A 27,782-nucleotide genomic window follows, 5' to 3' on the forward strand; every position below is an offset into this window, starting at 1 on the left:
GAAGTAAAGCCAGACAATGCCCAAGGCACACACCCATGGACGGCGCCGTCACCAATCCATTTTTAAAACAATAAAACAGTAGAGCCATTGACATCAGCGGTGCCATTTCCCAAGCCAAATTCCCCTTGGCGGGCACTGGCACCTCTTCTCTCGCAGCCGCGTCAACGCCCAGATCCTGTGACAGTTTGGCCGCAAAATTACCGTGGCGCGGTGTCGTTTTTCCCTCCCTGCAATCCGCTTCAGTCTGCTTGCCACGCAAAAGGGGCATCTGTAGCTCCTGCCTGGTCAGTGGGCGGCTGCACAGACAGACATGCGTCAGCGTCACCTAACTGCAGCCTGAGCCACTGCAACCGTCACCTCCAACGTAGAAGCATGAGACGTCGAGCAACTGCGCACCACGTGTAACTGTCGTTGCTGAGCTCCCCAAAGTTTTGCCATCCACGCACACGGTGCCAATGCCGTTCTGGAGCCCAATTGCCACCCGGTACGTTCTCTCCAGCCCCCACTTCCCGTGCTGCACTTCTCCCACCTCACCGTCAAACGCCACCTACCGCTTATTGCCCGCCGTGACTGACAGTCCCACCATCCTCACACTCCCAGTGCCACCCACAGCGACCATAAGGGCACTGCCGCTGCCCGCAGGAGCCGCCCCAATCGTCGCCGTCACCACAAGAGTGAACTCCTTCTTCACAATGTGGAATCGTTGATTCCGCCACCATTTACCCACAGGCCGCTCTGTCCACACCCCAGGCCCCTCAAACGTCGCACCGCCCTCAACCTTCGCTGCTGTCCCAATCATCGTGGCACTCGCCGCGACATATTCCTTCACCCAGCAATCCCTCTCACCCTCGTTGGACAAATATCCGACCAGCCCATCTGTGGGCGTAGGAGTGCTGCAGGCACCGTCGGATGCGGTTCCCTCTTTTCTGGTGGAAGTGCAAGGCGTTGTAACGTTCTTGTCGACTGCATCCCAATTCCTCAGCGCGGTCTTTATTTCCTCCAGCTGCTCAGTGAGGTGTGCGAGCACAACACGCCCTTGTCCCGCATACCACTCGAACAGGGCAAACAGTTCACCACCCTTGTACTGCAGAGTATCTGCGTTTTTAGAAACACCATCAGCACGTAACGGTCCAATGGGGTAAAATCTAGTCATATAAAGAAGCAACACACTCGTGGCTCTCCGAATATTATTCTGCCTGGGCAAAGCAAACAGCATTACACTCCTCCCCTCGATGAATACCGTCACGATGTCGAGTCGGCCGCCAGACGTAGCACTCCTCAAGGCCTCACTCAAGACATTCAAATGTGCTCCGCAGAATTCCATCCATTTCTTCCCCATTTCACCGGAATCATGCACTTTCCCGTCATGGCCTCCATGCGTGGCGGCCGCGAGGAGTTTTCCCTCCCACTCAAAGATATTGGGATCAGCGCAATCCCGTCAGCAAAACCCTCTGCAGGGAACCCCCAAGTCCTGCCACAGCCCTTCGAATGGGTGATGCAGCAGAGTTTTTTGTTGTCCCCCTGCACAGTCACGAGGGGAAACACAATCGCGGTGCCATTCGCCACCACGTCCCTGCTGCTAATACCTCAGTACCCATTCCATGACCTCACTCGCAGCTGACCGTCAACAACAGCCTTGGAAAGGCTCCCAGCACCCCACGTGATGCGCCTTCCCCCATCGTTGAAGACCAACAAACTTACTCAAAACAGGCACAAGCTCCCACCTGTGTGGAGGTTCCAACATCGCACCGGCATTGTTCGCAGGAAGGCGCTCCAAAGGCAGAAAAATATTGCCGTCTTTCGTCAACGCCTTGGGACCGTTCAATTGAGACGCGTGGCCCGCCTCTTCTCTTCGTTCCACGGCAATGTGCGTCCTCCAGTCCGTCACGCTCTCCGCTGCGATTCCTTTCTTCCACTCTTCCCCTGTAAAACTCACGTACTTTGACCAAATCCCAACACTGGCACTAGAAGGGACTCCCTAATTGGCCTTGGCAATACCCACAATTAAGCCATAGTATTTCAACAAGAAAACGGCCAATAAAGAATTTTACACCATTTTCTCCACAGCCGTTGCCTCTCAAATGCGCCAGAAGACGCCTTCGTTCCCACCATACAAAAATAACCATAGGCTTTGGATCACCCACCTTCTTTTCACGCGCAACTCCACTGCAGCACATCATCACGACGAGGAGCAGCACCGCGGAAGTAAACACACGCCGGGACATTTTGGGCCTCTGCCGCTCACTCTCTCCTCCTTCCCTCCTCCTTCCGTTGGATCCGGTCACGCGGCGACGGTTGTGTGTGCGGGGTGCCTTCACTGCAGCAACACGTGAGAGCATATAAATATGTGTGTGTGTGGGCGGTGTGTGTGTGCTGTTGGTCCTTTTGGTGCCTTCGAATTTCACAGTAGCGTTTAGCGCTTGTTTTCTCTCCTAGCGTGTGTATTTGTTCAAGAATTGGAGAGTACAGCAGCAACAGTGGCAATACATCAGACACGTCAGTGAGCAGAGCAGAGCACCCACGCAGAGAGCGGGGCACGAGACAATCCGGAAGAGACGGCACGGAGGACCACCGCCCACAGAAAAGAGCAGCAACACGGCAATTCACGGCGGGCCGTCGGTGTATGCGGGCCAGCCCTCACGCGGCGCAACACGCCTCACACCCAACAGGGAATGACAGACAGACAGGCGGAGGGAGAGAGGGAGATGGATGCCGTCAAGAGGCACTCACAATCAAAATGGCCCGTGAGCATGCAGCCACTCCACGCAGGAACACAGGAGAAAAGGATGAGAGGGGGAAAAGCAAGAAGCAGCACAAAACACAAAAAAGAAACAAAAGGCGGGAAAAGCACCGCCGAGGGCCTCGCCCTGGCCGGCAACTCCACACCGGCCCTCGCACACACGCACCATCGCAGTGCTGTCAGTCCGCGGATGAGAAGATTCGGTCCTCCACACAACAAACGCACACACCGCCACCGCCTCCAGTTCAATCCCACGGCAACGGGATACGGCCACAGCCCCGCAGCCAACACACAGCGCACACGGAGCGAGCAATCACCCAAAGAGCCACACGCGGAAGCGGATCCTCGCCCAGCCATGACGCGGCGTCTCACTCCACGCGGTCACACGGAGTGCACTGTTTCCTCAATACAACCTATGTGTCGTCCATCCCTTAGAGATGCTTCTGTTAGTGATGGGCCTTCGAACACAATAGAAGGAAATGGACAATGCAGTAACACCGTGACACCGCCAGCCACAATGATTCTCTCATACTGGGGCAATTCTCCAATGACGCCTCGTATGCGCACACAATCAAAATAACATATAAAAATCACCCAGTGTTTTTCCACCAGAAGCCGAACAACCCCTTTCCCTCCCTAATTTCTTCTGTCACTGTTATGTTCGATAGCGTTGGAAATTTTGGCATTTGTGTGCGGTGCTGCCGCATGGGGCTGGCGCGCCCGCACCGCATGCTCAGGCACAAGCATCCAAAAATACATAAATCCCACAATATTTTTTACCACAAATCAAAATAATTCGTTCACTTTCAATTTACCAATCTATTTTCCTATTATTATTATTATTGCACACTTCGGAAAGCTTCGTCGCTTCTAAAGTCTCTGCACGATATTGACACTTGGTACTGGTGCACCTTTTCCTCCAGAACGCCGCAATCCCCTTGTTTTCCTTCTTGCTCACATTATTGGAATTGACGGCATCACATCTCTGCCAGTCATTCATCGGCATGCTGTCTGCGTGCTGCACATAAATAATCTCCCACGACATGTCTCGGGATGATTCCTCCCAACCATTAAAATATGCCGCCAGGCACTCAGTGAACTGCCGCACAGTGCTGGCGGTGGTGTGGTGCCCACCCGCCGTAGTCATCCGCAGCCCAACCAGCGTCATTGGATTGGACTCCGAGAAAAAAAAAGGCGTCCACCAGCGGAAAGTTTGTGGCCCACGGTTTGTGCAGCACCCCGTGCTTCATTTTACGGATCGTTTTTTCATATTCACTCGGCAGCAAACCTTCATCTCCCTTGGGATGCAATTCAGGGCCAACTTCAAGACGCAGGGCTTTGCTTGACGTCCTGTTGGCGGCTCAAACTCCGTGGGTTTCGTCGCCATTGCCTTGGCAAGGGCACTCTCCGTGAACGATTTCAAAGCAAACCATCCAAAAAATATTAGCAAAATATTATCCCTCGACGCCAACATCAGCCTCAAAAAGCCATTTTATTTTGTTACACTTGGGAGGCGTTCCAATGTCCGTTCCTCGAGGCAAGCAGATATCGGTGCATTGAAAAGGATCACACCGCCTGCGTATATTTCCCGAACAACTTCCACAGGCTTGTGGGACGGATCCTCAGAATACCATGGCGACTCACCTCTCCGTGAAAAGTGCTCTTTCACAGTTACCTCGTTGATCGACTGCAATGCAAACTCCACCGCTCCACAGCGTTCATTAAACGCCTCCTCATCAAAGACGTGACGTGGAATCGGTCCCAAAAGATACATGTGTTCTTGACCTCTTTCCAGCACTCCGCCTGTTTCTCTTTGGTCCCGCCACGCGTTATCCAGGCGCACATCGCCTTCACATCCATCTCGTCGGGGCAATTCACGATGATTCGCGCGGCCTGTAGTTGCTTCGCCCACTCATCATAGTTGGCTACCTTTGGGAACGACACCGCAATCATGCCCCATCCAGAAGTAGGCGCAAAATGTCTCGGTGGCGGCGTTCCCTCCTTTGCCACATCGTGGATAATATACACATTCCTCCCATGCCCCCTCAAACTTCTCAACTCCGAGATGCACATGCCCTCATCGCTGCATCTTGTCAACGCTCTGGTAGTCTTGTCAGACACGTACGCATCTCCTCCACCAAAACAGTGGACAACCACAGGGAGTTCCTCGGCATCGCAGTGCAGCAGCTGGTAGAGGAGGTACGAGCCGGCAGCCACCGATTTCCCGATCCCGGGCGTCCCAATCAACACACGTCGCCTAGGCGTAAAGTCGGTCCCACCGTGAGGGCTGAACCACGCGGTTACATCGCCCTTGACGATCTGCCACGCTCGATCCACCGCACAGATCACAAAAACGTCCTTAGGAAGATCCTGTATCGTATTCCACGAGTACGGCCATCCCTTCTCCGAGGCGAGCACCATCAACACGGGAGGTGCCGCGCCGAATTGCTGTACAGAGTCATTCTTTTCGATAGCGTCGTCAGCTTTCCTGTACGACCATGACTGTTCTGGCTTCCCCTCACGCACCCCCATTCCCGTCACCGTTTTCGTTCGCTCCACGCCGTCCGGAAGTTCCACCGCATGGCTCCGCCTCGCATTGTGCAGAGACTCGTAGCATCCCTCCAGTTTCTCCGATGTGCTCGTCGTCGTTGGGTTCCTCGCCTCCTCGGCAGCCGCATCCAAGAAATGTTTAGTGGAGTTATGAACAGTTGCTTTTACCCCCGCAGCAGCTAGTGACCACCCCGGTAGATTGTTGGCACCCTTATCGCAAAGCTTGCGTATATCCTCGTCGAAGATCACTTCACCCTTCACAGCTCGCTTCATACCCAAATAACGACCTGATGCCTGTATCTCGTTCAGTGCTCCTTTATCACGGATATACTTCGTGGGGTCCTTGAAAAACTCCTCCAGCAAGACATCCCGATTGGTGTCCACAACGCCCCTGCCGCCCAGTTCCCTCGTAAGAAAGTCGTTTAGCTTCATTTCATTGACGCGAAGTCTTCCTTTGAACAGTACATCTTCGATATTAGTGGAAATGGTAAATTTCATTTCTTGCGTTCCTCTTATCCTTTCCTCTGCCTCCCGCCCCGCTTCTGTCGGTACCTGCGTGAGTACCCCGGTTGGTTTTCCCCTTGCAAGAGGAGTGATCGTATCATTTTCTTTCATAGTCCCTACGTTACCCGAGAGAGAGCACACCTTCGTGAAGAGGCTTATTCATGGCCTCCAGCGCTTGGTGCGCAGTTAAGTTAAGAATTTCTTCAAGCCGCTGGTCTTTTACGTAACCATCCGGCTCCTGAAAAAACACCTCCATCGTCACATTGTAGTCTTTCATCAACGGCCGCCCTGCCGCCAACGTAATTCCAAAGGAAATCACTCAGCCTCATGTTGGTGCTGCTCATGGTCCACTGCGGCCACACTTTACTCCCCGCCACATGTCGAGCTGCAGCGTCGGAACCATCACAAGAGCCGCGGCGAGGTGCCATCACAACACCCGTGCGGTGAAGCATCCCACTCGCACCGCCCAACTGCGGCCAGCAGGTGCCGCTGGCTCCAAAGGACAGTCGCGGCTGTTTCGTCCCGCTGTCCCAATGACGTTGGGCATGGCACTCGCACGGCTCGGTGGTCGGTGCGCCATGCAGCCGCACTGCAACGCCTGTCGGTGAAGCAGTCAAGGCCCACCGCCCCCGCAGCAACACAACGTGCAACCAACCCCAACACCGCCACATTATCGCCCCTTTTTTATTTTGTTTTACTCACGTTGTCTGTCTGTTTGCCCCATCACCGACACCAAAGGTAAGTGCACACATTCACAAAAGGGAAGGAATAAAAAGAAAAGGAGACACGATCCCACCGTCCCGCAGCGGGTCAACACTCTCCTCCACCCACCTCCATTGCCGCACAGGAGACCGCAGTGACATCGGAGAGTCAGCACCACAATGCGCACCGCACCATCGTGCAGTGAACAATGGGCGAGACGCAGCCATGCATCGCCCCGCTCCATTTTCCCACCACCCAAGTATTGCGTGCCCGCACAAAGTGGCAAACAGAATCAGAGTGCACACAAACCAATCAACACCCTCATTCGCTGAAGCACATTATTCGCATGTAGTGGCATTTAAAAACACACCAGCAGTAGCAGTCTGCATGGAATTTCCCTGCCAGCCCTGTGAAAAGAAACAATAACTCTGCGGAGTAAAGGTGGCAGCCCCTCGGTGTTGCCCGCGGTTCACATGGCAAGAAGAATTCCACGCACGCATAGCTCCAAATCCCTCGCTGTTTGAGTGCACACCAACAGAACAAGTAAAAAAAATGCCTGCGCGCAAGATGAAATTAAATACGTGAAAAAGTCGGCCTGTTTTCTCCGATGGCGTTAGCGAGCAATCCCGCACAATCCAATCAAAGTGACACGCCGGACAGAATGGCGTCCGTCAATCAATAAAAAAATGCGACACTAAAAAGGAGCAGAGAAGAGTTGGCGCATGCGATTGCCAGCGACAACTGTGAGCAAACCCGCCAGCACCAACTGAGGTGCCGAGGAGCACGCTTGTGTAGAACTGGCCGTCAGGCAGAGAGGACAAATAAAACAGGAGGGCAGCAAACCCTCTCGCTCAGTGTCTCCTGACCACAACACCAGAATCAAAATAACATGGACGATAAGAGCGGCAACGCCTTCTCCAAAACATCGTGTCAAGAAGCCGCAGGTCCTCAGGAGGGGAGGAAGGCAGCGGCGGCAGCCACAGCGGGGAGGCAATAAAACGGCTGACAGGCACCTTCACGTCGACGCGCACAACACATCCGAGTGGGCCGGGAGCACAGACCGAACCGCTCGGAAACACACGCATCAAATCCGCAAAACAAAGTCCCGTTGAATCGACAGGAACTCCCCGCCAAAACAAATTTATAAAGTAGCGCTTTTCGAGAGGGAATCCGTTTTTCCGACGACGGCACGGACGCCTCGCAGGAATTTCTTGCAAATCTCCCTTCGCAGGTCCGCAAGAAAACGCAGCGGAATAAAAAGAGAGCGCAACGACGCAAAAAAATAATCCTCCTAACCGACCAGGTGGCAGGCCGCCCTCGCGCAAGTGGAAAAAACACAACTTCACTCCGGTCTTGTCGTGGTGGTCGTCTCGCAACATTTTCTTCCTTCTCGTCGCAGTGCACATCCCCTCCCACAAATCATTTGTTCGGGCCATGTTCCTGCGGCCAAACATCGCGCTGCTGGATCCCGTGGCACAGTCCTCGGTGCAGAAGTGAGGGGAGGAAAAGGGACCGCAGAAGGTGCGAGCAAATCCGAATTCGGTGGCGGTCGCTGCAGTGAAGATTGACGTCCCACGCAGTGTCCCCTTTTCTAGGTCCGGTCCTCACCGCGCCATGCTCTCAGCGTGCAGTGCGCCGGCCGCTCCGAGCATCCACACGTGCTTGCGTCTCACCGTCGCTCCCTGCCCCGTTCGTTGGCTGCATCAGGGATGCCGCCATCCGGAGACGGGCATAAGGACGTTGCATCCAACAAAACCTTCAGAGGCACCCGCTGGGCCAACGACGACCGTCACTGCGGGATGTGTGGCCTTCCGCCGCTCACCTCAAATCGCACTTCTACGCCTCCTCGAGCAGCAGCAGCAGCAGCATAAATGCACCGGTCCACTAGGGGCCGTCACCAGCCATTGCAGGAAGAACACTCTGCCCCACTGCTATGAAACCCAAACTGCATTGAGGGGCCACTTCGGAAAATCCTGTCGCATCCTCCCCCATTATGCGGAAACACATCCGTCGTGCATGTGTCCACCGCAGCCAAATGAATCCGGTCCAAATACCCTCCAAATCAAATCCCCTTTCCTCACGCCATTCCTTCGTTCCATACGCCCTGACTCTCATCCGCACGTGCCCACTCACACAAGCCGCCATAGACAGATGGCGGCCGCCCAACGCTCCGGAAAAACATGCCCAGCACGCACGCGCATAACAAATAACATGCGCAAACGCACGGCACAACGGCGGAGAAGCGCACACCAAAAGGATGCGGCCATCCACAGCAATCGCAGCCCACCGCGCGCATCACACCCGCAGGAAAGGTGACTCGGGCTGCGCACTCCCTCTCCCTCCTCCTTCCATTCATGCCCACAGAGGAAGCAGCAGCCACCCGCAACCGCCAGCATGCACTACAAAAGAAGCATCCAAATCGAATGAAATGTGCATTTTGTGCGTGCATGTGGTTGCGTGTGCCTGCAGACACACGAAGCAAAGAAGTAAAAACAGGAGCAGAGCATGTGAAGGGACGCACAAAAAAAACTGTACAGCGGAGGTGCATGGCAGAAATAAAGAGAAAAAGACTGCTCAAGCTCATGGTATTGCACTGCAGCCCAAGCAGCGGCCATTCATTAAAAAATTAAATGAAAATAAATAAATAAAAACTCATCTTCACCTATCCACACCTCACACTTTAAAAAGAAAAAATAAAAAAAAATGAAAAAAATTAGTCCTTTATTACGGCCACACCCAAATGATAAAAAAAAAAAAAAAACTCACAAAAAAGGCACCCAACTACCATGCTGTTCCAGAAATTGTCTGTATATATTTTGCCCGCAAAATAAAATTAAAAGATATTTAAATGTGTTTCAACCGTCCGACCCTCCGCGTGTCCGCACATCGTTTATATTTCATGGGGTCATCTGCGTGTTGCTGCTCCCCTCAGCCCTCCCATCGGCGCGTGAGTGCGGCCCGCAGAGCACAGTCACTCGTGTGTGTGGGGACTGAGAGAAGCACGCAGACATGACGGCAGTCGCGTCACTCCATCGGGAGAGTGAGCGCAGCAAAAAAAAAATCTTAAAAACACGGCGGCAGGGTGTGGCTGTGTGTGTGTGGCGCTGCGGGTGTCTGCCCGCCCTGGCCGCAAAGAAAAACAAAACAGGAGGGAAAGAAATGTGTGCTCCGCCCCACAGGCCCTCGTCGCACGCCCACACGTCACGGCTCCCTCAGCGCGCCGTTCGTCGCGGCCCCTCCTCATGCGTGCAGCAGGCGAGGCGCACAGGGCCGTCGTCATGAGCGTGTCGGTGGGTGTGCGAGTGGAGCAGTTGGGCGGCAAACACACGGCACCCCTCGCAGGAAGAGTGCAGCAGAAACAATTAAAGAGGGAAGAGTAGAAAAGAAAAAAGAACGTCCACAGTGATTGCCCCCGAAAGCAAAAAAAAGAGAAGGGATGAGAGATTAGAAAAAAGAAAAAGAAACAAATAAAAAACAGAAAAGGATTTAGAAAAAAAGCAACAAAAAAATTAGAAAAAACAAAAATTACAAAGAAAGAAAAACTTAAAAAGACGTTTTATAAAAGCAATTCGTTTCCAGAGGAAGTAATTCTGTGCAGGGGAAGGCGCAACTGTTCCACGCGGCAGCCAGTCACTCCTCACAGAGCCGCAAACCCCCACAGTCCCAACAGAAGCAGCAGCGACGGCAGCAGTCCGCTCCCACGCACAGTGCCGCCATCGCTGTTATTCCCCTGCGACAAATTTCCGAGGCTGCTGTTGAGTGCCGTGGCATTTACTTCTCCGTCCTGTGGATGGATTCCCTCCTGCGCATCCGCTCCTCCCACCGTCCCCTCATCCTCAGCAGATCTTGCGCTCGACTCATGATTCACCGTGGATCCGCCAGGAGTGGACACGGACACGGTTTTCTGTGCAACTGGTCCACCCACCGCTGTCGAAGAAGTATCCACCACCATCGCTGCGGTAATTTCTTCAGGAGGTGAAATGGAGGCTTTATTCGGGTTGAGGGCGTCAATCTCTTCGGAAGTCAACGGGCGATTGTACAGAAGGACATTCGTCACCGTCACAGACACGCCCTCTTGGCCCTCTGTGTTGCTTCCATCCCCTCCAATGTAGAAGTGTGAGATCCCTTTAGACCCTTTAATATCCTTCAAGTCTAATTGTGCATCTCCGACATGCTGACCATCAACGTACACGGAGCCCTGGTTGCCGTTCCGTAGCACAATGGCCACTTGGTGTGTTGTATCTGGCTCCCAATTGCTGCGGAGTTCCTTGTTCGTTTTGCCACTGCGCAGCACTGCCCGCTTCCCTTCTTTGTCGTACGACAGTCCCAGGAGTACATTCTTCTCACTGTCATCCATCTTCGCACCCATCAATGGAATGGGGGTATCTCCCTTCGGCACACCGTGGACGGACACCGTCGCCACAAGAGTGAAGTTGTGGTTCGCAAAGTGGTACAGCTGATTCTCCTCTTGCTTGCCAACAGGCCACTGCGCCCACGCACCACGCCCTTTAAATGTTACGCCATTATCCGCCTTTGCAGCCCAAGATCTTTATTAGTTACTGTGGCGTTCACCCCCAGGTACTCGTCCCTCCATGTGTCATTAGAGAAGTTGCCGGACAAAAAGCCAACCAGCCCATCCGTGATCTTAACAGTAGGGCTGCAGGCATTGTCAGTTGAGGTGTCCTCCAGAGCATTCTCAGAAGGGCACAGATTGGAGACACGGCCGTCCACCTCCTTCCAGGTCGCCAGCACCTCCCTCACCCGCTTCAACTGCTCAGTCAGAAGCACAGAGACCATACCGAGTGATGATGTGTCCCCACCGCCCTTCTTCTTCTCGTACAGTGCAATCAACATCTCATTATTATCTCCGCTTTTGTACAGCAGGGAGCTGGCGGCAACGTCATCTTCCTCGGACACCGGCCCAATATCAACAATGTGCGTATTGTCCGTCAGCCAAAGATGGAGTTCACCTTTTGAATTGTCTTTCTCACAATTCTTGGAATACACCGGGAGAGTGACAAGCATCACGTCCCTTTTATCATCTTCAAAACCGTCAATCTTCGCTGTGATGAACCCGCTCCCAACAATTTCAACCTTTCCACCCTCGTGTTTGCTGCCCCACACGCGCGAGAGTGTCCCGAGTGCCTCCGTCCACGAATCCCCCTTGTCACCGGACTCGTACACCCTGCGGCGGCCATCATCACACGCAGTCATCATCATGAGTTTGTCCTTCCACTCCACGACGGAGGGATCACCGCAGCCATCGGCAGACATCCCCTTCGACAGCGTCCAATTCTCAGTACCCTGCGAGTATAGGACCAGCAAAACGGTCGTTCCATCTTTTCCTGCGCCACCATCCTGGTTCTTCTTCGTGCCTTCCACTGGGAACACAAGCGTATCATCCTTCATCTTGACACCCGGTCCACCGCCGCCAATCAGTGCTGTCAAACTTTTGTGTTGGTCGACTAGAGTCAACGGAATAGCGTGAGTATCGTTCCAACAAATTCTTTTTTCCTCTTCTCCCGCACCACTGACCTCACCCTTCACCAGCAAGAGTCCCCAGTGATCTGTCCCGCCCTCTTCATGACCAGTGGCAGCTGTCCGGCTGTAGTTTCCAGCAAGCATGTAAATATCATTTCCATTCACAACTGTTGTTGGTCGCCTCACGTGCACTTTCCTCTCGTTTGGAAAACCAGATTCCTGATCCGCCACACGGCAGCCGCATTTCTCTTCGCTACCGGCACTACATTTCCCTCCTTTATTGGCAGGACATTCCACCAGTACTTGTGTCTTCAGTTTGGTTTTATCCAACTCCTCTTTTTCTTTTCATTCAATTTTAGGAGCTCCGAGGCAATCCCAGTAAAGCTGTTTTTTTCATCATTGCACTGCGCCTCGGCAACGGCAAACACATCACCATCCATCTCAACAAGACCTGGAACACGCAAGGAACTCACTGTTTCTCCTTTCCCATCCTTTCAAGCAAAACGTGGCCTCGGTGAAGTTTCCTGAGACAGCGCTGGCTCGTCACCTTGCGCAGCTCCACCACTGCCGCAGCACATCATAACGACGAGGAGGAGCAGCACCGCGGAAGCAAACACACGGCGGGACATGTTGGGCCTCTGCGGCTCACTCTCTCTTCCTTCCCTCCTCCTTCCGCTGGATCCGGTCACGCGGCGACGGTTGTGTGTGCGGGGTGCCTTCACCGCAGCAACACGTGAGAGCATATAAATATGTGTGTGTGGGCGGTGTGTGTGCTGTTGGTCTTTTCAGTGCCTTCGAATTTCACAGTAGCGTTTAGCGCTTGTTTTCTTTCTTCGTAGGAGAGTGAAAGAAATGAAGAAATAAAAGAAAAACAGACTAATAAAAAGGGATGAAGGAAACAGTGGCACCATCATTCCCGCCGCAGTCACTCCCAACAACAACAACTCACGCACACAGACACACGGAACGAGGAGGAAGAACAGTGCACCGGGAACACACAGCGACTGCCACCACCAGCAGTAGGAGTCACGGCGGGTGTCTTATTCGTCACGCGTCAGCACGCACCAAGCAACGTCCACACATAAAATAACCAACGGAATGCAAAAGGGAACAAGACAGTCCTTCGCAGCACCGACGCGCTGTCGCCAGTCATCTTACTGTTGTCTCCTCCAATGCACATCATCCCACACAGGCGAAGAATCCCTGACCAAAGTATACACAGCATAGGAGATACACATCGGCACGTGCAGCAGTTGGGCGAAAAGAAATGAGCACTTGTCCCAGACACCTTAAGCCACACCACCCAATCGACTGCACACCAGCAACGTGTCAAAAAATAAATCGCAGGCTCCCCTCCACCCTCGAAAGGGACGTCGCAGCTAGAACCTTCTGCGTGCATCCGTTCTCAGGAATCATGCCGCTCCACAGAGTATGCATAATGGCATGTGTGTCTGTGTGCATGTGTGTTTGTCAGTGGATATAATTGCAGAGCAGCTGTGCGGCACAAGAAAGTCCAAAGAAGGCAACGGCAAAAAGAGAGAAGCGGATAGCACACACGCAAATTACTCATATCATCACACACACACATGCAGCCCGCGGAATGAGTGTATCAAACCACAACACAATGAAAAACAAAAAAACAAAAAGCCAAAGCGTGGGACGACCAGCGCACACACACTCTCATTACTCCCGTAAAGCAAAACACACACACAGAGGGAGAGAGAGAGAGGTCGCCCACTCAATGCAATGAAAACAAAACAAAAACAGTTACGGTGCTCCGCCCATGCAGCCAGGCAGGACGGCAGCGGTGCGTGTCGTGCAAAAGAGAACACCAACGGGCCTGCATGGGTGTGCATGCATACATACAATGGGCACATTATTGTGTGTGCCTCGTGGGGTGAGGTGAGGGCGAGAGTCCATGCAAGGGGACACACACACAGAGAGAGAGAGAAGGACGAGTGTGTGTGCGGGCGGTGCACGGCTCTCTCTCCCTCACTCTCACGCGGCCACCACCGCAGCCGCAGCCGCACACGCAACAACAACAAGAAGAAGCAATAGAGGGGAGGTGGTGTGGAGACCGCGGTGCTGACGTCGTTTTTCCTTTTTCACTGCTGGTGACTGATGTTGTCGTTAATTCTTCCGGTTGCTTGACTGAGAGTGATGTGGGAGGACAACTGGTGTCCTGACACTCCGTTGATGCCTTCCCTGTCCCGTCAATTTCTGTGCTCGGTGGTGGTTTGGGTGGGACGCTGACAGGGCTGCCAGCACCATCTGACTGAAATTGTTCTGCCGTGTTCTCGTCCCCAGTCCCACTGCAGCAGCTGCTGGGGGCGGTGCAGCAGTCATGCAAGAAGCACCAGCAATGGGCTGGGGTGCCGGCTGCATCAATCAATCAATGGGTGTGTCCGCAATCGACAGGAAATTGCATCGACAGGGACGTCTGCACCGACGCTCGGGAATGGGAGAAATAAAGGCGCCAAGCGGAACAGTGCATGTCACCCCGGAAAATCCGCAAGGCGTATTGGCGCGGGCTGCGTTACTACCTTGGCGACGGAAATGAATGGCGGTGCGAGTGGCGTCCTCGTCGTGCGTCCCCTCCTGCCACTCCTCGCAGTAAACCCATTGCCTGAGTACATTTGATTCCGTCTGAGAAGCCAATTAAAAATGTTCTTCCGGTAGATGTATTGTACTCGTAACTGGCCACGGCCGCCGGCAATGCCTCCAGCGGATACACCTGCGATGCACGGTCGACACAATCCACATCCACTCGTCGTGCATCATCCAACACCATCTTTTCCTTGGAGCTATGAACAACACCGGGCACACACTCCTTTGCGGCCGTCCACGGCATGCGCCTGCGGTGAGAATCCGGAGAACGTTCCCATTCCTTTTCTGCACAAAGTCATGGGGCTGCCGCCGTTAAGCGCGTCCCGGCGAGGGCAACAACAGCCCGCCGCAGCACTCACGAATGCCCAACCGTTGCCTCCTGTGCCGAAAAAAAAAACAATGGAGGGAAAAGCGTGCACAAATGCCCTGTCAAAAAAGTCAGCATCAGTGGATGAACACTGAAGCCGTGGTTGCATGCCCCACAAATGTCCTTCCTTTTTTAACCGCCTTCATCGTATCAAAGAAATGACTTGCAACCGCACACGCAAGAAAAAAACAAAAGGCGAGCAGCGCAGCCGTTGAAACACACACACGCGCATCGTATGAAACACTTCTTGGAGAGGAACGGAATGCAGGAAGAAGCGCACACAATTCCCACAGACACCCGCAATCGTGTGTGTTTGCATCTGTTCCACTCTTTGGCCCTCGATGCGCTCCTGTGCGTGTCTCGCCCGTGAGTCACACTGCCGTAGGGTGCCAAGTCCCTGCACAAACACACCTCAGGACGCGGCAGCGAGGCTCCCCAATGACCACCTCACGGCCATACCTTTTGGATATCTCATGGACCGAGCGCCTCTCGCTGCAGGCCACACCACACAAAACAAGCAGCACAATGCGCTGAGGAGTTGTGAGGGCTATCGTCCCACCACCGCCCAGATCAGGATGATTCTCCTCTTTGCCACCACACCCTTGAAATGGCCCGGCGTTTTTTCCTGCTGCTCCACTGTTTTGGCCACCACTCGCGCCATTTGGCCCCATCGCATGATCGCGCCCCATCGATGCCAACGACAGCTCAACCCGCAGCTTTCTCTTCCTGCCCGTCTCCATAATCATACAGGCATGCTTCAAAAACGTATCCTCGTCCGTCGCGGCGTTGCTCGCAGAGGCACTCGTGCTCTGTCCGCTCTGCGCCGACGCCGTGCTGTATTGCTGCACGCTCCCGGCCCTCCTCGTCACATGCTCAAGGCTCGCAAACAAATGGGCGTCGGGCGTCAGTCCACCGTATCGGATCAGCTGCTGCTTCTTGGCCTCCGTCAACTCGTCGGTGCTGCTCGCAGCCACAAGCAACAGGAGAAGACGCAGTCGCACTGGCCGGGGCATCGCGGCATCCCTCGTCAGGTGCCGCACGCCATCCAGGTTTTTCCTGAGGAGTTTGTGCCCAACGGCGATGTCTTGTTCCACCTCCCGCACCTCCGCCAGTCGCTTCTCCCGGTACTGTGCCACAAGCCTCGCGCAAATATCGATGTGCAGCCACAGTCTAGCTTGCTTCTCCCGAAACTCCGGCGAAGCCCGCACCGCACTGCCCAGCTCCGCAAGATTGGCCTTCGGCTCCACGCCCTGCGCCAATCCCGGGTGATACGCGTGGAGTTTTTTCAGCGCCACCGAAAGCTCCTCCACCCACTGCGCAAGAAAACAATGACGGTACGAGCACCAGTACACATCTTCCTCACCAATTACTGCCGCTTCGAGTCCTCACCCAGACAATTCCTACGGGTCTGGTCATACAATTTCTTCTCCAGCGGCATCAGGTCATCAAGCAGACACCGACATGTGCGTTGTTGCATCAGCGGCGTCACCATGGCACAGCCCCAATCAACGATGATCCGCACCGGGTTGCCGCGGCTGTCGGCGCCTCTAAGTGAAATCCGGCTCGTCGTAGCAAGGTCTGAAAAGCCCTCAAAAAAGTTCCAGGCAAGCCCATGGCAGATGCTGCCTCTGTTTTGGTGGCGAATGACAGGCACACTGTTGTTCATGGCGTGAATAGCCGCCACAGGACGTGACGCCGCAACAACCACAACGGACCATCAATTCGGAGGCGACAGCGGCGACAGCAGCTGAGGGAACCCATTCCGCATGCTGGGGTGGAACACCAGCACCTCAGGGGCGGCGAAGTCTAACATAATGTCCTTGGAACGCATCGCCCTCGGCGCTATCCAAGCCCACTGGAGTTGCTGAGGACTACGATGCGGGGTGCACCCCAACGCAAAGATGTGTGCATCCCTGTGCGGGACCTTTGCCATCCAATCCTCAACCACGCGGCTCACAGACGCATTCTCCACGGCAAAAAGTAGGGTGCAGGGCTACTCATAATCGGCTGCCGCGGCGTCATGGGGTTCTCGAGCAGTGTCACGCCGTGCTCCATGAGATCATGAAGACGCAGTGAGCTGCTCAGCGCAGACGCAGCATGGGCATCGCAGAAAAAAACTTTAAACAATCCACGAACGGCGTCAAGCATCTGATGGAATATATAATCCCGCACACAACCACAAACGCCATTGCTGGGCTCACGCGGCTGCCCCGCCTCCGTCGGCCTTGACCGCACCAACCCGCCCCACATAATATGTCAAGTACAAGTCACACAGACAATGTGATTGGATATGCGTGTGTGTGTTTGTCTTGTGTGTGCACATTTCACTCGCACCTTTTTTTGTATGTGCGTCTCAGAAAATCTAACAAACACACAAGCAATGCCATAATACCATACGGTGGCCCACATCGGCAACCAACACGGGAGAAGCTATGTGCATCGGAAGTACAACCAATCTCAAATAAAAAGTCAAACGGAGCCCATACAGTACATGCATATGGAGAACGGCACCGAATGAAATGGATGTTTCTCTATTGGGCATCCAGTTCTGGGTGCGGGCCACGCATGAGGAAGCGCAGTCGCCTCGCAGCGCAACGCCGTCCACACCGCAACTCGATGGAGTGTTGGCACGGCGACAGCAGTAGAGGCAAGCAGAAGAAGCAGCGGACAGGGACAAGCAGCAGCAACAGTGTCATCACCGGGAGTCGGAGGCCGGCCGGCCGTCCTTCTCGCTGCTTCGGTCCCTGCCGCCGAGAGAAGCTTATTGCGGTCTGTCGGGGCATCCCGTCTGGATCCACTTCTCCTCTGGCGACGGATGCTTCTGGGGAGCAGCCGTGTCTAAATCCTTCGGTGGGGTGCCGCAGCCAGTCTCAATGCTCTCCGCAACGGGGACGGATGCCCCTGGCAATCCTTCTTCAGTAGATGCCGGTGAGACCGTCCTGCTCCACACGCTCTCTCCTCGCCGTCCCACGGAAATATTGGAAGCAGCCTGCCGCTGTTGGCGGATATCGTGCACACCTGCGCGTGGTCACGGCAAATAGCGTTTCCCCTCATCGTAGCGCGGAGCGGCCCACGCAATCGTCGCTCCGTCCGTGCATGGGACACAACGGACGTTACCCTTTTCAGTCACTTCCAGATGCACCTGCATGCCGAGGCACCTCAATGCCGCATGCGTGGCAGCACTGAGATGTGTTTCCTTCGGGTCCCTCGCATCCATCGTCGTGTTGTTGGAGGCGTGTCCAGACACCACGAAGAGGGCCCATCCCCAGGCAACGCAGACAAATATTCTTCCCTCCAAATAACAGCGGCAGCATCCCTCACATCCAGTGCGGTATCAGTGGTGGTGCAACTTTCCGTCGGGCGTTTGGCTGACCTTTCATGGATACTCCTCAGACAGCAACCACTGGAATACCGATCCGACGTGAAGCATTTGACGGAAACGCCCAATGCGCAGAGCATGTGGCAATATTCACTCATGTTCAGTGCGGAGCGCTTCCTCTGCAGCAGCCGGCACAACCAATCGGTGCCATCCGCTCATCCCTCGCGTGGCGCTGCGAACAGTGCGACTCCAGCGTCCTCCCGTCCCCATCGCCATCCTGCAGCTCCATGCCATCAATTTCGTCGCAGCCGTGGTGCTCACTCGCTGCCATCGCGGCATTCGTCGAGTCCACCACCACCGACAACGCCCTGCCACGCACACCGACAACATTCCTCACCGTGCTGCGGCTGGCCATGTGCGGGCAGTCAAACCCGAGAGCATGGACCAACAAGTGCGCGGCGATGCGGGTGGCGATGCGTCCGTGAAATAAAACTGACATGCAAAGTGCATGGCACCAGCGACTGGACGGCCATCCTCCAGCGTGGCGCTCCGCAGTGCCCACACACCACCAAGCGTCGCAGCCACGCACAGCACCATCTCAGCATTGATAACACCAGTGGAACAATGCCCAGCACGCACCGTAAGCCGAATGCAACCGCTGCCCGTGGCAAATGGGGGCACAATCAACGGACACTCCAGTGGCTGCACGAGCAGACGATCCGCATGCAGTTTGAAAGCAGCAGGGACAACTTCATTCTCAAGAATGATCCCGTGCGCAGAGAATACAACGTCACGTCCACACTCGCAATTGTCATTCAATGAATTCATTGCGTAGTACCTCTCTGAGATCCAATGCTTCCCGGTATCATCCAGGTCCCTTGTGGATACGTTGATGCGGATGGGCATCCATCCCTCCCAATGACGGTGTATGGCTGCAGCGCACCAACTGCTCAAAAAGGGTGCGTCCCTCACAACAACGCGGATCCAATTCGTGCTGTCGGCACGCATAACATATTCAACAAATCGAGGGTACGTCAAAGTGACAGCAAAGCACCCGCTGGCAATCACACCATAAACATCATCACATGCAGCAGCACCAGCGTCTCAAACTAATGTGGGGTGTGGAGCAAGTAAGCCATTGATGTGGGTGTTAGGCAAATATTTCGTGGCTCGCTGAAGCAACGAGGACCGATTGCGTGGGAAGAAACAAAGAACAGGAGAATACAAAAGAGAAAATTCAGCCGTCCGCACTTTAGGAAGAAAACCAATCAATGAAAGTAAAATGGGTGCACCCAACAACAACATACGCAAAGATTCACAAAAAAAAGAAAAACAAAAAGCCGAAGCGTGGGACGACCAGCACACACTCATTGCTCCCGTAAAGCAAAACACACACACAGAGGGAGAGAGAGAGAGGTCGCCCACTCAATGCAATAAAAACAAAACAGAAACAGTTACGGTGCTCCGCCCATGCAGCCAGGCAGGACGGCAGCGGTGCGTGTCGTGCAGAAGAGAGCACCAACGGGCCTGCATGGGCGTGCATGCATATATACAATGGGCACATTATTGTGTGTGCTTCGTGGGGTGAGGTGAGGGCGAGAGTCCATGCAAGGGGACACACACACAGAGAGAGAAGGACGAGTGTGTGTGCGGGCGGTGCATGGCTCTCTCTCCCTCACTCTCACGCGGCCACCACCGCAGCAGCAGCCACACACGCAACAACAAAAAGAAGCAAAAGAGGGGAGATGTTTTGGGAGACCGAGGTGCTGCTGTCAACGTTTTCTGTATTTTCGGTGGTATTTTTGTTAACGGCATTTTTATCTTTTGCGGATTCTTCATCATTTTCTGCGGGGTGTTCATGCTGTTCTTTTTCTTCTTTTTCTTGTCTTGCGTCTTCATTGCTGGATGTCATTTCTGCGGGTTCGTCGGGTGGCGAGGAGTTGTGAGTTCCTGTCGCATCAGGCGACTGATCCTCTCTTGGGGACTCCCCTACTGTGTTAGATGAATTACTGTTTGGGGACCCCGCCTCACCATCACTGCTGCTAGGTGTAGAATCAACACCAGACGGAGAGAGAGGCACTGCAGAATCATTTTTACCACCACCAACACCACCAGAAGGACCAGAAGAAACGTCACCGGCATTATCACCCCCAGAAGCAGTTCCACCGGTTACTACAGAACCAGAACCTCCTCCTCCACCAGCACCAGGAAGACCAGAAGGTCCACCAGCACCAGGAGTCCCGGCACCAGCAAGACCAGAGTCACCAGGGATGGAGTTCTCACTTGAACCCGAATCGTTGACTGCTGAAACAATGGAATCTTCAGTCGAAGATTCCACGGCAGGAATGGGCAACGTTGACCGCAATGGCACCTTAATCACCGTTTTTTCAAATCCGCTCGACAAATGGAACTGATTCTCACCCAAAACTCCCGACGCAATGCAGCCGCCCAGTGATTTGTTATCACGATCCCTTGCATAAACCCCACCGGCACCGCACCACAGCACGCAGAGGGCACACACCAGCAGCACACGGCCAGTCATCATCATCGCCATCACTCCTGTCACTTGCGTGTAGCCTTCAGTACAAACTAACGCCACGTCAACGGAAAACGAAAGCAAAAGGAGAGACAAGTCACACAGTAACACTTACAGTAAACAACGGCACCAGAAGCACGCACGCCAACCTGCAAAACAGAAGTAAAAAAGCGATACCAAAACAAAAAAAAGTAGTTGAGTGCCCAAAAGGAGTCTCCTCCTCAAAAAAAAATGCACTTCAGCAGAATCATCATTTCATACGCCATGCAGCAAAGCAGGACTGTGTTTATATAATATGCGTACAGTATCTGCACAAGGAAAAAAATATTACTGTTCCACCAGCCCACACAACACCTTCACACTTCATTGCGGCATCCGGCGTGTTCCTCCAATCCTCCTTTCGTGCAGTCCGTGGGACGCACAGCAATGAGGCCGGCACCGCGTGTGGGCAACAAAAAACAAGGAGGAGAAACGCGTCACTCATGAGAGTGTGCAGCAGCCGACAATTAAATAAAGGAACAGCAACGATACGTATTATTCCAGGAAAACATAAAACCAACAGCAAAATGTAAATAATAAAAGAAAACACGAAGGGAACGCGGCACACGTTCTCTGCGAGGAGCCGCAATTCCACACTCTTCGGCTCACAAGTCCGTCACAACTCCACACAATCCCAGAAGAAGCAGCAACACCCAATACACGCGCACAAGCACAGTGCCGTCAACAGTTAACTCTCGCAGTGTCAATTTCGCGTCGTTGAGCAGGGCAAAGCAGTCGTCCTGTAGACTCACACCGCTCCCGGAATACTGCGCGGTGAATTCTCGTAATTGGGGTTTGTTGTCGTGTCCAGAGGCATTGCGTTGACTCAATCCGCCCGCATCACCCTCAGCAACAAATCCACTGACCGCAACGCCATTTCCTAAAACGAGAGATTTGTGTCCAGTGGCGTCGGGCTCACTCGCCTCGTCCGTGTTATCCGCAGCAACGTGTTCCCCGCTGCCATAATTGACAGACATGATCCCGGAGGCATTTAGCGCCACTAATATTCTCGGACCGTTGGCAAAGGAAGGCCTCTTCTTGGATGCATTCGGGAACATCATTTCGTTCGGATTGCTGGCAAACTCAGGCCTCGTCTCGGACGTGTTGATCGCCGTGTTGGATGCGGGACTCCGATCGACGGTGTTGGGTCCGTCAGCCGCCGCAGACCGTCGCCAATCCTCGTTCTGACGTGACGGCTCAGCATTCACTTGCGGCGCAGTTGTCCCACAGGATTTTGTGTCATCCTTCCCTTCACGGGGTGGCGGCAACTGACAGATGCCGTACGGTCAGCATCGCTGCTCCGTGCAGGCGTATGGATGGTTCCATCGGGATAAAATTGACGCCACCACAATTCATAAGGGCCGGCGTATTTATGCGTCGTCACATTCATCGTGGAGGCAACGGCGGCCCCTTCCTCCTTCCTTGCACAGCTGGCAGCACAGTTGCTACATGTGTGCACCGCATTGGCCACATGGCACACAGCACACAGCTCACCATCCCTGTCATGCATGCGCACATCAAAGCCACTCAAAGTATAATTCTCACACTCAGCCTCAGCACTGGCAGCAGAACACTTCCTCCACACACACACACAAGCACGCGATGGCTCAGGCTGCCGTCACTCGAAGCACACGACACATCCACCGGCAAAAACACCGCATCCGCAACACCAGATACATCTCCACGAATCCCAGCAACCGTCACGCACACGGACGAGCAGCAGCAGCACAAGAGCGCAAGGACCAACACGGCGCCGCACCGTCATCATTGCAGTCATCGTCACCCGTCGTGGAGTCGCTGGAGCCAGTCAGCCGATCGGTGAGGCAGAAGAAAAAGAATGCAACGAGGGGGAGATGGACAAAGTGCACAGCGGATACAGCGAGAGAGAGAGCAGACAACATGCGGAGAGGGCAGCAGGCCCAGCCGCACACTTCACACACCACGAGGCGGCATCCACGCAAGGAAGGCACACAACGCCAGCAGCCACCCACCATGCAGGAGGAGAAAACATCCACCACCATCTCCCCCAGCTCATTCCTGCAGCCAACGGGAAATGGCCAAAAGCCGCGGCAACAACACAACGCACACGGAGCGAGCACCCACCACACCAGCCACACGCGCCAGCGGACCCTCATCCATCCATGACGCGGCAAAAAAATTTCCAGCCATCCCGCCCTCAATGGGACACGGAGCCCAACTCAACGCAGTCACACGCGGTGCTCCACACCCGCAGGAAAGGAGACTCGGGCTGCGCGCTCCCTCTCCCTTCTCCTCATGGCCACGGAAGACAACAGCCGCCACACGCAACTGCCAGCATGCACTGCAAAAGAAGCATTCATATCCACTGCAATGTGCATCTTGTGTGTGTGTGGTTGTGTGTGCCTGCAGAAACACAAAGCAAAGAAGTAGAAAAAGGAAGCAGAGTATGTGAGGGGACGCACAAAATGTACAGCGGAGGTGCGTGGCGGAAGCAACAAGAAGAAGAACGCTCAAACTCATGACTGCAGTGCAGCCGAAGCAGCGGCAATTCACACAAGATTTATTTAAAACAAAAAAGCTACTTACCCTTCATCTTACACAAACCCCATCACACAAAATAATTATAAATAATAAAGAAATCGTCCATTACTGTTCCACACAAAGTCAAAAGACAGCCGGCTGCCGTGTGGCCACACCAAACTGTCTGTATATATTTTGCCCGCAAAATAAAATTAAAAGATATTTAAATGTCTTTCAGCCGTCTGACCCTCTGTGTGTCCGCACATCGTTTATATTCCATGGGGTCATCTGCGTGTTGCTGCTCCCCTCAGCCCTCCCATCGGCGCGTGAGTGCGGCCCGCAGAGCACAGTCACTCGTGTGTGTGGGGACTGAGAGAAGCACGCAGACATGACGGCAGTCGCGTCACTCCATCGGGAGAGTGAGCGCAGCAAAAAAAAAATCTTAAAAACACGGCGGCAGGGTGTGGCTGTGTGTGTGGCGCTGCGGGTGTCTGCCCGCCCTGGCCGCAAAAAAGGCAAAACAAGAGGGAAAGAAATGTGTGCTCCGCCCCACAGGCCCTCGTCGCACGCCCACACGTCACGGCTCCCTCAGCGCGCCGTTCGTCGCGGCCCCTCCTCATGCGTGCAGCAGGCGAGGCGCACAGGGCCGTCGTCATGAGCGTGTCGGTGGTGTGCGAGTGGAGCAGTTGGGCGGAAACACACGGCACCCCTCACAGGAAGAGTGCAGAAGAAACAATTAAAGAGGGAAGAGTAGAAAGAAAAAAAAACGTCCATATTGATTGCCCCCAAAAAAGCAAAAAAAAGAGGGATGTGAAAAAAGCAACAAACACATAAAAATGAAAAAAGAATTTTAAAACAAGAAAGAAGCAAACAGGAAAATAAATTTAAATACGCAAAAAAAAAAGATTTATGAGAGATATTAGTTCCCGGAGAAGGAATTCTCTGCTCGGGAGATCGCAGATATTCCACGCGGCAGCCAGTCACTTCTCACAGGGCCGCAAACACCCACAGTCCCAACAGAAGCAGCAGCGATGGCAGCAGTCCGCTCCCACGCACATTGCCGTCATCGCTGTTATTCCCCTGCGACAAATTTCCGAGGCTGCTGTTGAGTGCCGTGCCATTTACTTCCCTGACTTGTGAGTTGATTCCCTCCTGCCCATTTTTTTCTCCTACTGTCTCCCAATCCTCAGCGGAGCTCTCGCTCACCTCAGTATTCACTGTGGTTCCGTCTTGCCCCACGCCCATAGTTGTAGGACCATTTGCATCTTCTGCGTTGGCAAGGTTTCCCGTAGGAGTTTTGAGTTGTCCATCCTCCTGCGTTTTATCACCATATCCTGTGTCCACCGTTTGGTAGCCATCAGCAGTAGAACCGCCATCCACATTTTGATGCCCATCAGGAGATGTTCCTGATGCCAAATGCTTTACGGACTCCTTGCCTGCTGGGGAACTCGTTACAGTGGACACTGCGGATGCACCGCCCGCACCACTTTTCCCCAACGGCTGTCCTTTTTGCTTCTGCTGCTCAGCAGGAAAAGATTGAATCGCGTTTCCTTGACCATTTTTGTTCACCAAAGATAAAATGGAGGCTTCATTGGGATTGAGGGCTTCCATCTCATTGTCACCCTCCTCCTCCGCCTTCCTCTGGGCGTCAACGCTGTCACTTGTAGAGATGGATGATGGTGTTGAACCTCCTGAACGGCCTTTAGCTGCATCCTTCATCGAATCGGATGTGGTTGTTCCTTCACCGTGTTTCTCTGCCTCAGCATCCTCTAGACACGTTTCTGGTGCCTCGAGATCCGTTTTGGTTTGTGACGGCGGTGTGTTTCGCTTCTCTTCTACTGAATTCCGTAAGTCTGCTGGTGCTAGTGGGTTTTCTTTTGTTGGGTACGCCGGCACTGGCGGTGTTGGCGGTGATTGGGGGGGCGCTGGAGGTGTCTCTCTTCACCACCTCACTCTGCCCTTTCTCGCTTTCTGTTGCATCCTCATTAGCCTCTGTACCTCCTGCTTCTCCTTGTTTATCAGAGATGTGCGTTTTTGTTTCGGGACCTGACTTCTCCGGTGCCTTCACGATAGACGAATCGGACTGTCCAGGCGTTTTTGTTTGTACTGACGGACCACTTACCTCTGAAGATAACTCGTCCTCAGAATTGAGCGTTTCGCCAAGGGACTGTGAACCATCACCCTCTTCGGAAAGAGAATTTGAAGGAATACCACCAACAACAGAAAGAGGCTCCAAAGGGGAATTTACTTCAGGATCTCCATGTGAGCCACCCTCATTTCCAGCACTGTTGCGACCACCAGAGCTGCCAACAACAGCTGCAAAACCATCAGCGTGTCCAAAAACCGCACCGCACCACAGCACGCAGGGGGCACACACCAGCAGCACACGGCCAGTCATCATCATCGCCATCACTCCTGTCACTTGCGTGCAGCCTTCAGCACAAACTAACTCCTCGTCAACGCAGAGTGAAAGGAAAAGGAGAGACAAGTCACACGGCCACGCCACCAAACAGTGACAACAACAGCATCCCAGCAACACCAAAAGGCAGTTGGAATCAGTGAAAGGACAAAAAAGGCACATATACAGCCCTACAGTAATTAATAAGCAAGAAAACAAGAAAAACAAAACAATTAAAAACACAAGTAAAAAGGCAACAAAAAATTTAATAAAAGGAGCTGCACAGTATGGCGCCAGTGTGCATGCAATAGCACATAAAAATACGTCCACACATGTCGTGTGCTTGCCATGCACATGAGTGTGTCTGGGGTGCGTTCAACGTGACGGATACAGGTAGCAGAAACACGGAACACACAGCAGGGCAGAGGAAGCAAATGAGGCAAAACACACAATCATTATTTTTTATTATTTATTTACATCGGACCACAGTGGACGCACACAAATCCCCGTGGCTGAGTGCTGGCACGCACAGCCCGCATACACTTCTTCAGCCCAGAGCGGTGTACGCCAGCGCGGATACGGCGAGCAGCAGCGGGGCACACACCCACGCAGAGCTGCTGAGGCTGCCGTCGACTTCACGAAGACGTGACGGTGCGCGGGTGGTTGTAGTAGTTGGTGTCTCTGTAGTCGTGGTTGTAGTGCTCGTAGTGGTCGTGGTTGGTGCTAGTGTAGTCGTGGTCGTCGTGGTCTTCTGGGCGGAATCTTCTTCACTCTTATTTCTTTGTTCTGCAGACGAACTCGTTCCACTTTCTGTCTTTTTCTTATCATCCGTACCTTTTCCTTGTAAATTATTCAGAGCAGCATTTGGTTGCGGTTGTGGATCGGTCGCAGCTCCACCATTTCCGGCTTCGCTTCCTTGTTCAGTAACCGGCCCCGGAACTGTCGAACCTGGCTCACCGAGCGTCGTGGCCGGTGTTCCTCCAGGTGTATGGGACAATTGACCGGCGCCTTTACCATCAACTGGAGCTTCAGAAACTAAAGCCTTCTCAGGGATTGTCATACACACGGAAGGGCAGCAGGACAGGGCGAGCACCAACAGGGCGCACAGCAGACGGCACGTCATCATCGTGAGTGTGGTCGTTCAGTGGTGTGGAGCTGATCTGCACAGTGAGGGACATGGAGAGCAACAGGGGAGACGAGAGGTGCGGCAGACACACACAGAGGGCACACCACATGAGGAGAGGACAGCAGCCAGGCATGCACCGTACGCCGCACACCACGCACGACACACACTCCAATCCACGGCAGCAGGCACACACACACACAGCCCTGCCGCAACACCAACACACAGATGGAGGAGGGAGAAGCAAACAGGAGCGGCACACAAGGCTCCACCGCATGCACATACGGCGAGAGCGGCCCGTCGTGTCGGCACCCCTCACGGAGGATACACACACACAAGAGGAGGTGCAGCGCACACAGCAACACAAAAGCAAAGTAACAATAAAAAAGGGAATGATCCGCGCACACCACGTGAATTGTTGGTCCACGGGAGGTGCAGCCAATATTCATCACAAAAACAATTCAGTTGCCCTCGGCCCTCGTTCATATTCATCGCACACCACTTCATGCAGGCCTGTGCACCATCGCAGCAGCGGAACGCATACGTGACAATAAGATGCAAAGGATAGGAGGTGGTGTGGAGACCGCGGTGGTGCTTTATCTGTCGGCGGTGGTGGTTGTTCCTTTTTCATTGTTGGTGAATGATGTTGTCGTGAATACTTCCGGCTGTTTGACTAGGAGTGATGTTAAAAGACAATTGGTTCCCTGGCAGTCATTTGATTCCTCTCCTATCCCGTCGATTTCTGTGCTCGGTGGTGGTTTGGGTGGGACGCTGACAGGGCTGCCAGCACCATCTGACTGAAATTGTTCTGCCGTGTTCTCGTCCCCAGTCCCACTGCACCAGCTGCTGGGGGCGGTGCAGCGGTCATGCAAGAAGCACCAGCAATGGGCTGGGGTGCCGGCCGGATCAATCAATGG

The 27,782-nt window shown here is 53.8% G+C and overlaps 3 protein-coding genes and 7 pseudogenes across 3 annotated transcripts, besides 9 other annotated features; all 10 read right to left on the reverse strand.

The window, feature by feature from the left end:
• Nucleotides 1-25,713: part of a sequence feature (areas not merged during assembly with more than two copies in the genome that could not be assigned to a particular haplotype) that runs on past the window's edge.
• On the reverse strand, nt 36-2,339 carry Tc00.1047053511255.430 (annotated as a pseudogene).
• On the reverse strand, nt 3,551-5,905 carry Tc00.1047053511255.470 (annotated as a pseudogene).
• Nucleotides 9,114-9,147: a sequence feature (AT_rich).
• Nucleotides 9,176-9,212: a sequence feature (AT_rich).
• Nucleotides 9,912-10,038: a sequence feature (A-rich).
• Tc00.1047053511255.490 lies at nt 10,135-12,720 on the reverse strand (annotated as a pseudogene).
• On the reverse strand, nt 14,301-14,939 carry Tc00.1047053511255.503 (annotated as a pseudogene).
• Tc00.1047053511255.516 lies at nt 15,337-16,842 on the reverse strand (annotated as a pseudogene).
• On the reverse strand, nt 18,471-19,364 carry Tc00.1047053511255.529 (annotated as a pseudogene).
• Nucleotides 19,952-20,824, reverse strand: Tc00.1047053511255.540 (mucin-associated surface protein (MASP), putative; the record flags this gene model as incomplete). Its single annotated transcript, XM_816593.1, has 1 exon — nt 19,952-20,824. One exon carries the CDS (start codon nt 20,822-20,824, stop codon nt 19,952-19,954), a length of 873 nt encoding a protein of 290 aa, XP_821686.1.
• On the reverse strand, nt 21,451-21,906 carry Tc00.1047053511255.550 (uncharacterized protein; the record flags this gene model as incomplete). Its single annotated transcript, XM_816594.1, has 1 exon — nt 21,451-21,906. The coding sequence occupies one exon, from the start codon at nt 21,904-21,906 to the stop codon at nt 21,451-21,453; it is 456 nt and encodes a 151-aa protein (XP_821687.1).
• Nucleotides 23,439-23,459: a sequence feature (AT_rich).
• Nucleotides 24,132-24,250: a sequence feature (A-rich).
• On the reverse strand, nt 24,330-25,754 carry Tc00.1047053511255.580 (annotated as a pseudogene).
• Nucleotides 25,714-26,691: a sequence feature (heterozygous, non-Esmeraldo-like haplotype).
• Nucleotides 26,197-26,218: a sequence feature (AT_rich).
• Tc00.1047053511255.604 (mucin TcMUCII, putative) lies at nt 26,290-26,868 on the reverse strand (the record flags this gene model as incomplete). Its single annotated transcript, XM_816602.1, has 1 exon — nt 26,290-26,868. The coding sequence occupies one exon, from the start codon at nt 26,866-26,868 to the stop codon at nt 26,290-26,292; it is 579 nt and encodes a 192-aa protein (XP_821695.1).
• Nucleotides 26,692-27,782: part of a sequence feature (areas not merged during assembly with more than two copies in the genome that could not be assigned to a particular haplotype) that runs on past the window's edge.

The sequence above is a fragment of the Trypanosoma cruzi genome, genomic scaffold (genome assembly GCF_000209065.1).
Source record: "Trypanosoma cruzi strain CL Brener 1047053517083 genomic scaffold, whole genome shotgun sequence".
In the NCBI taxonomy this organism is placed as follows: Eukaryota; Euglenozoa; class Kinetoplastea; order Trypanosomatida; family Trypanosomatidae; genus Trypanosoma; species Trypanosoma cruzi.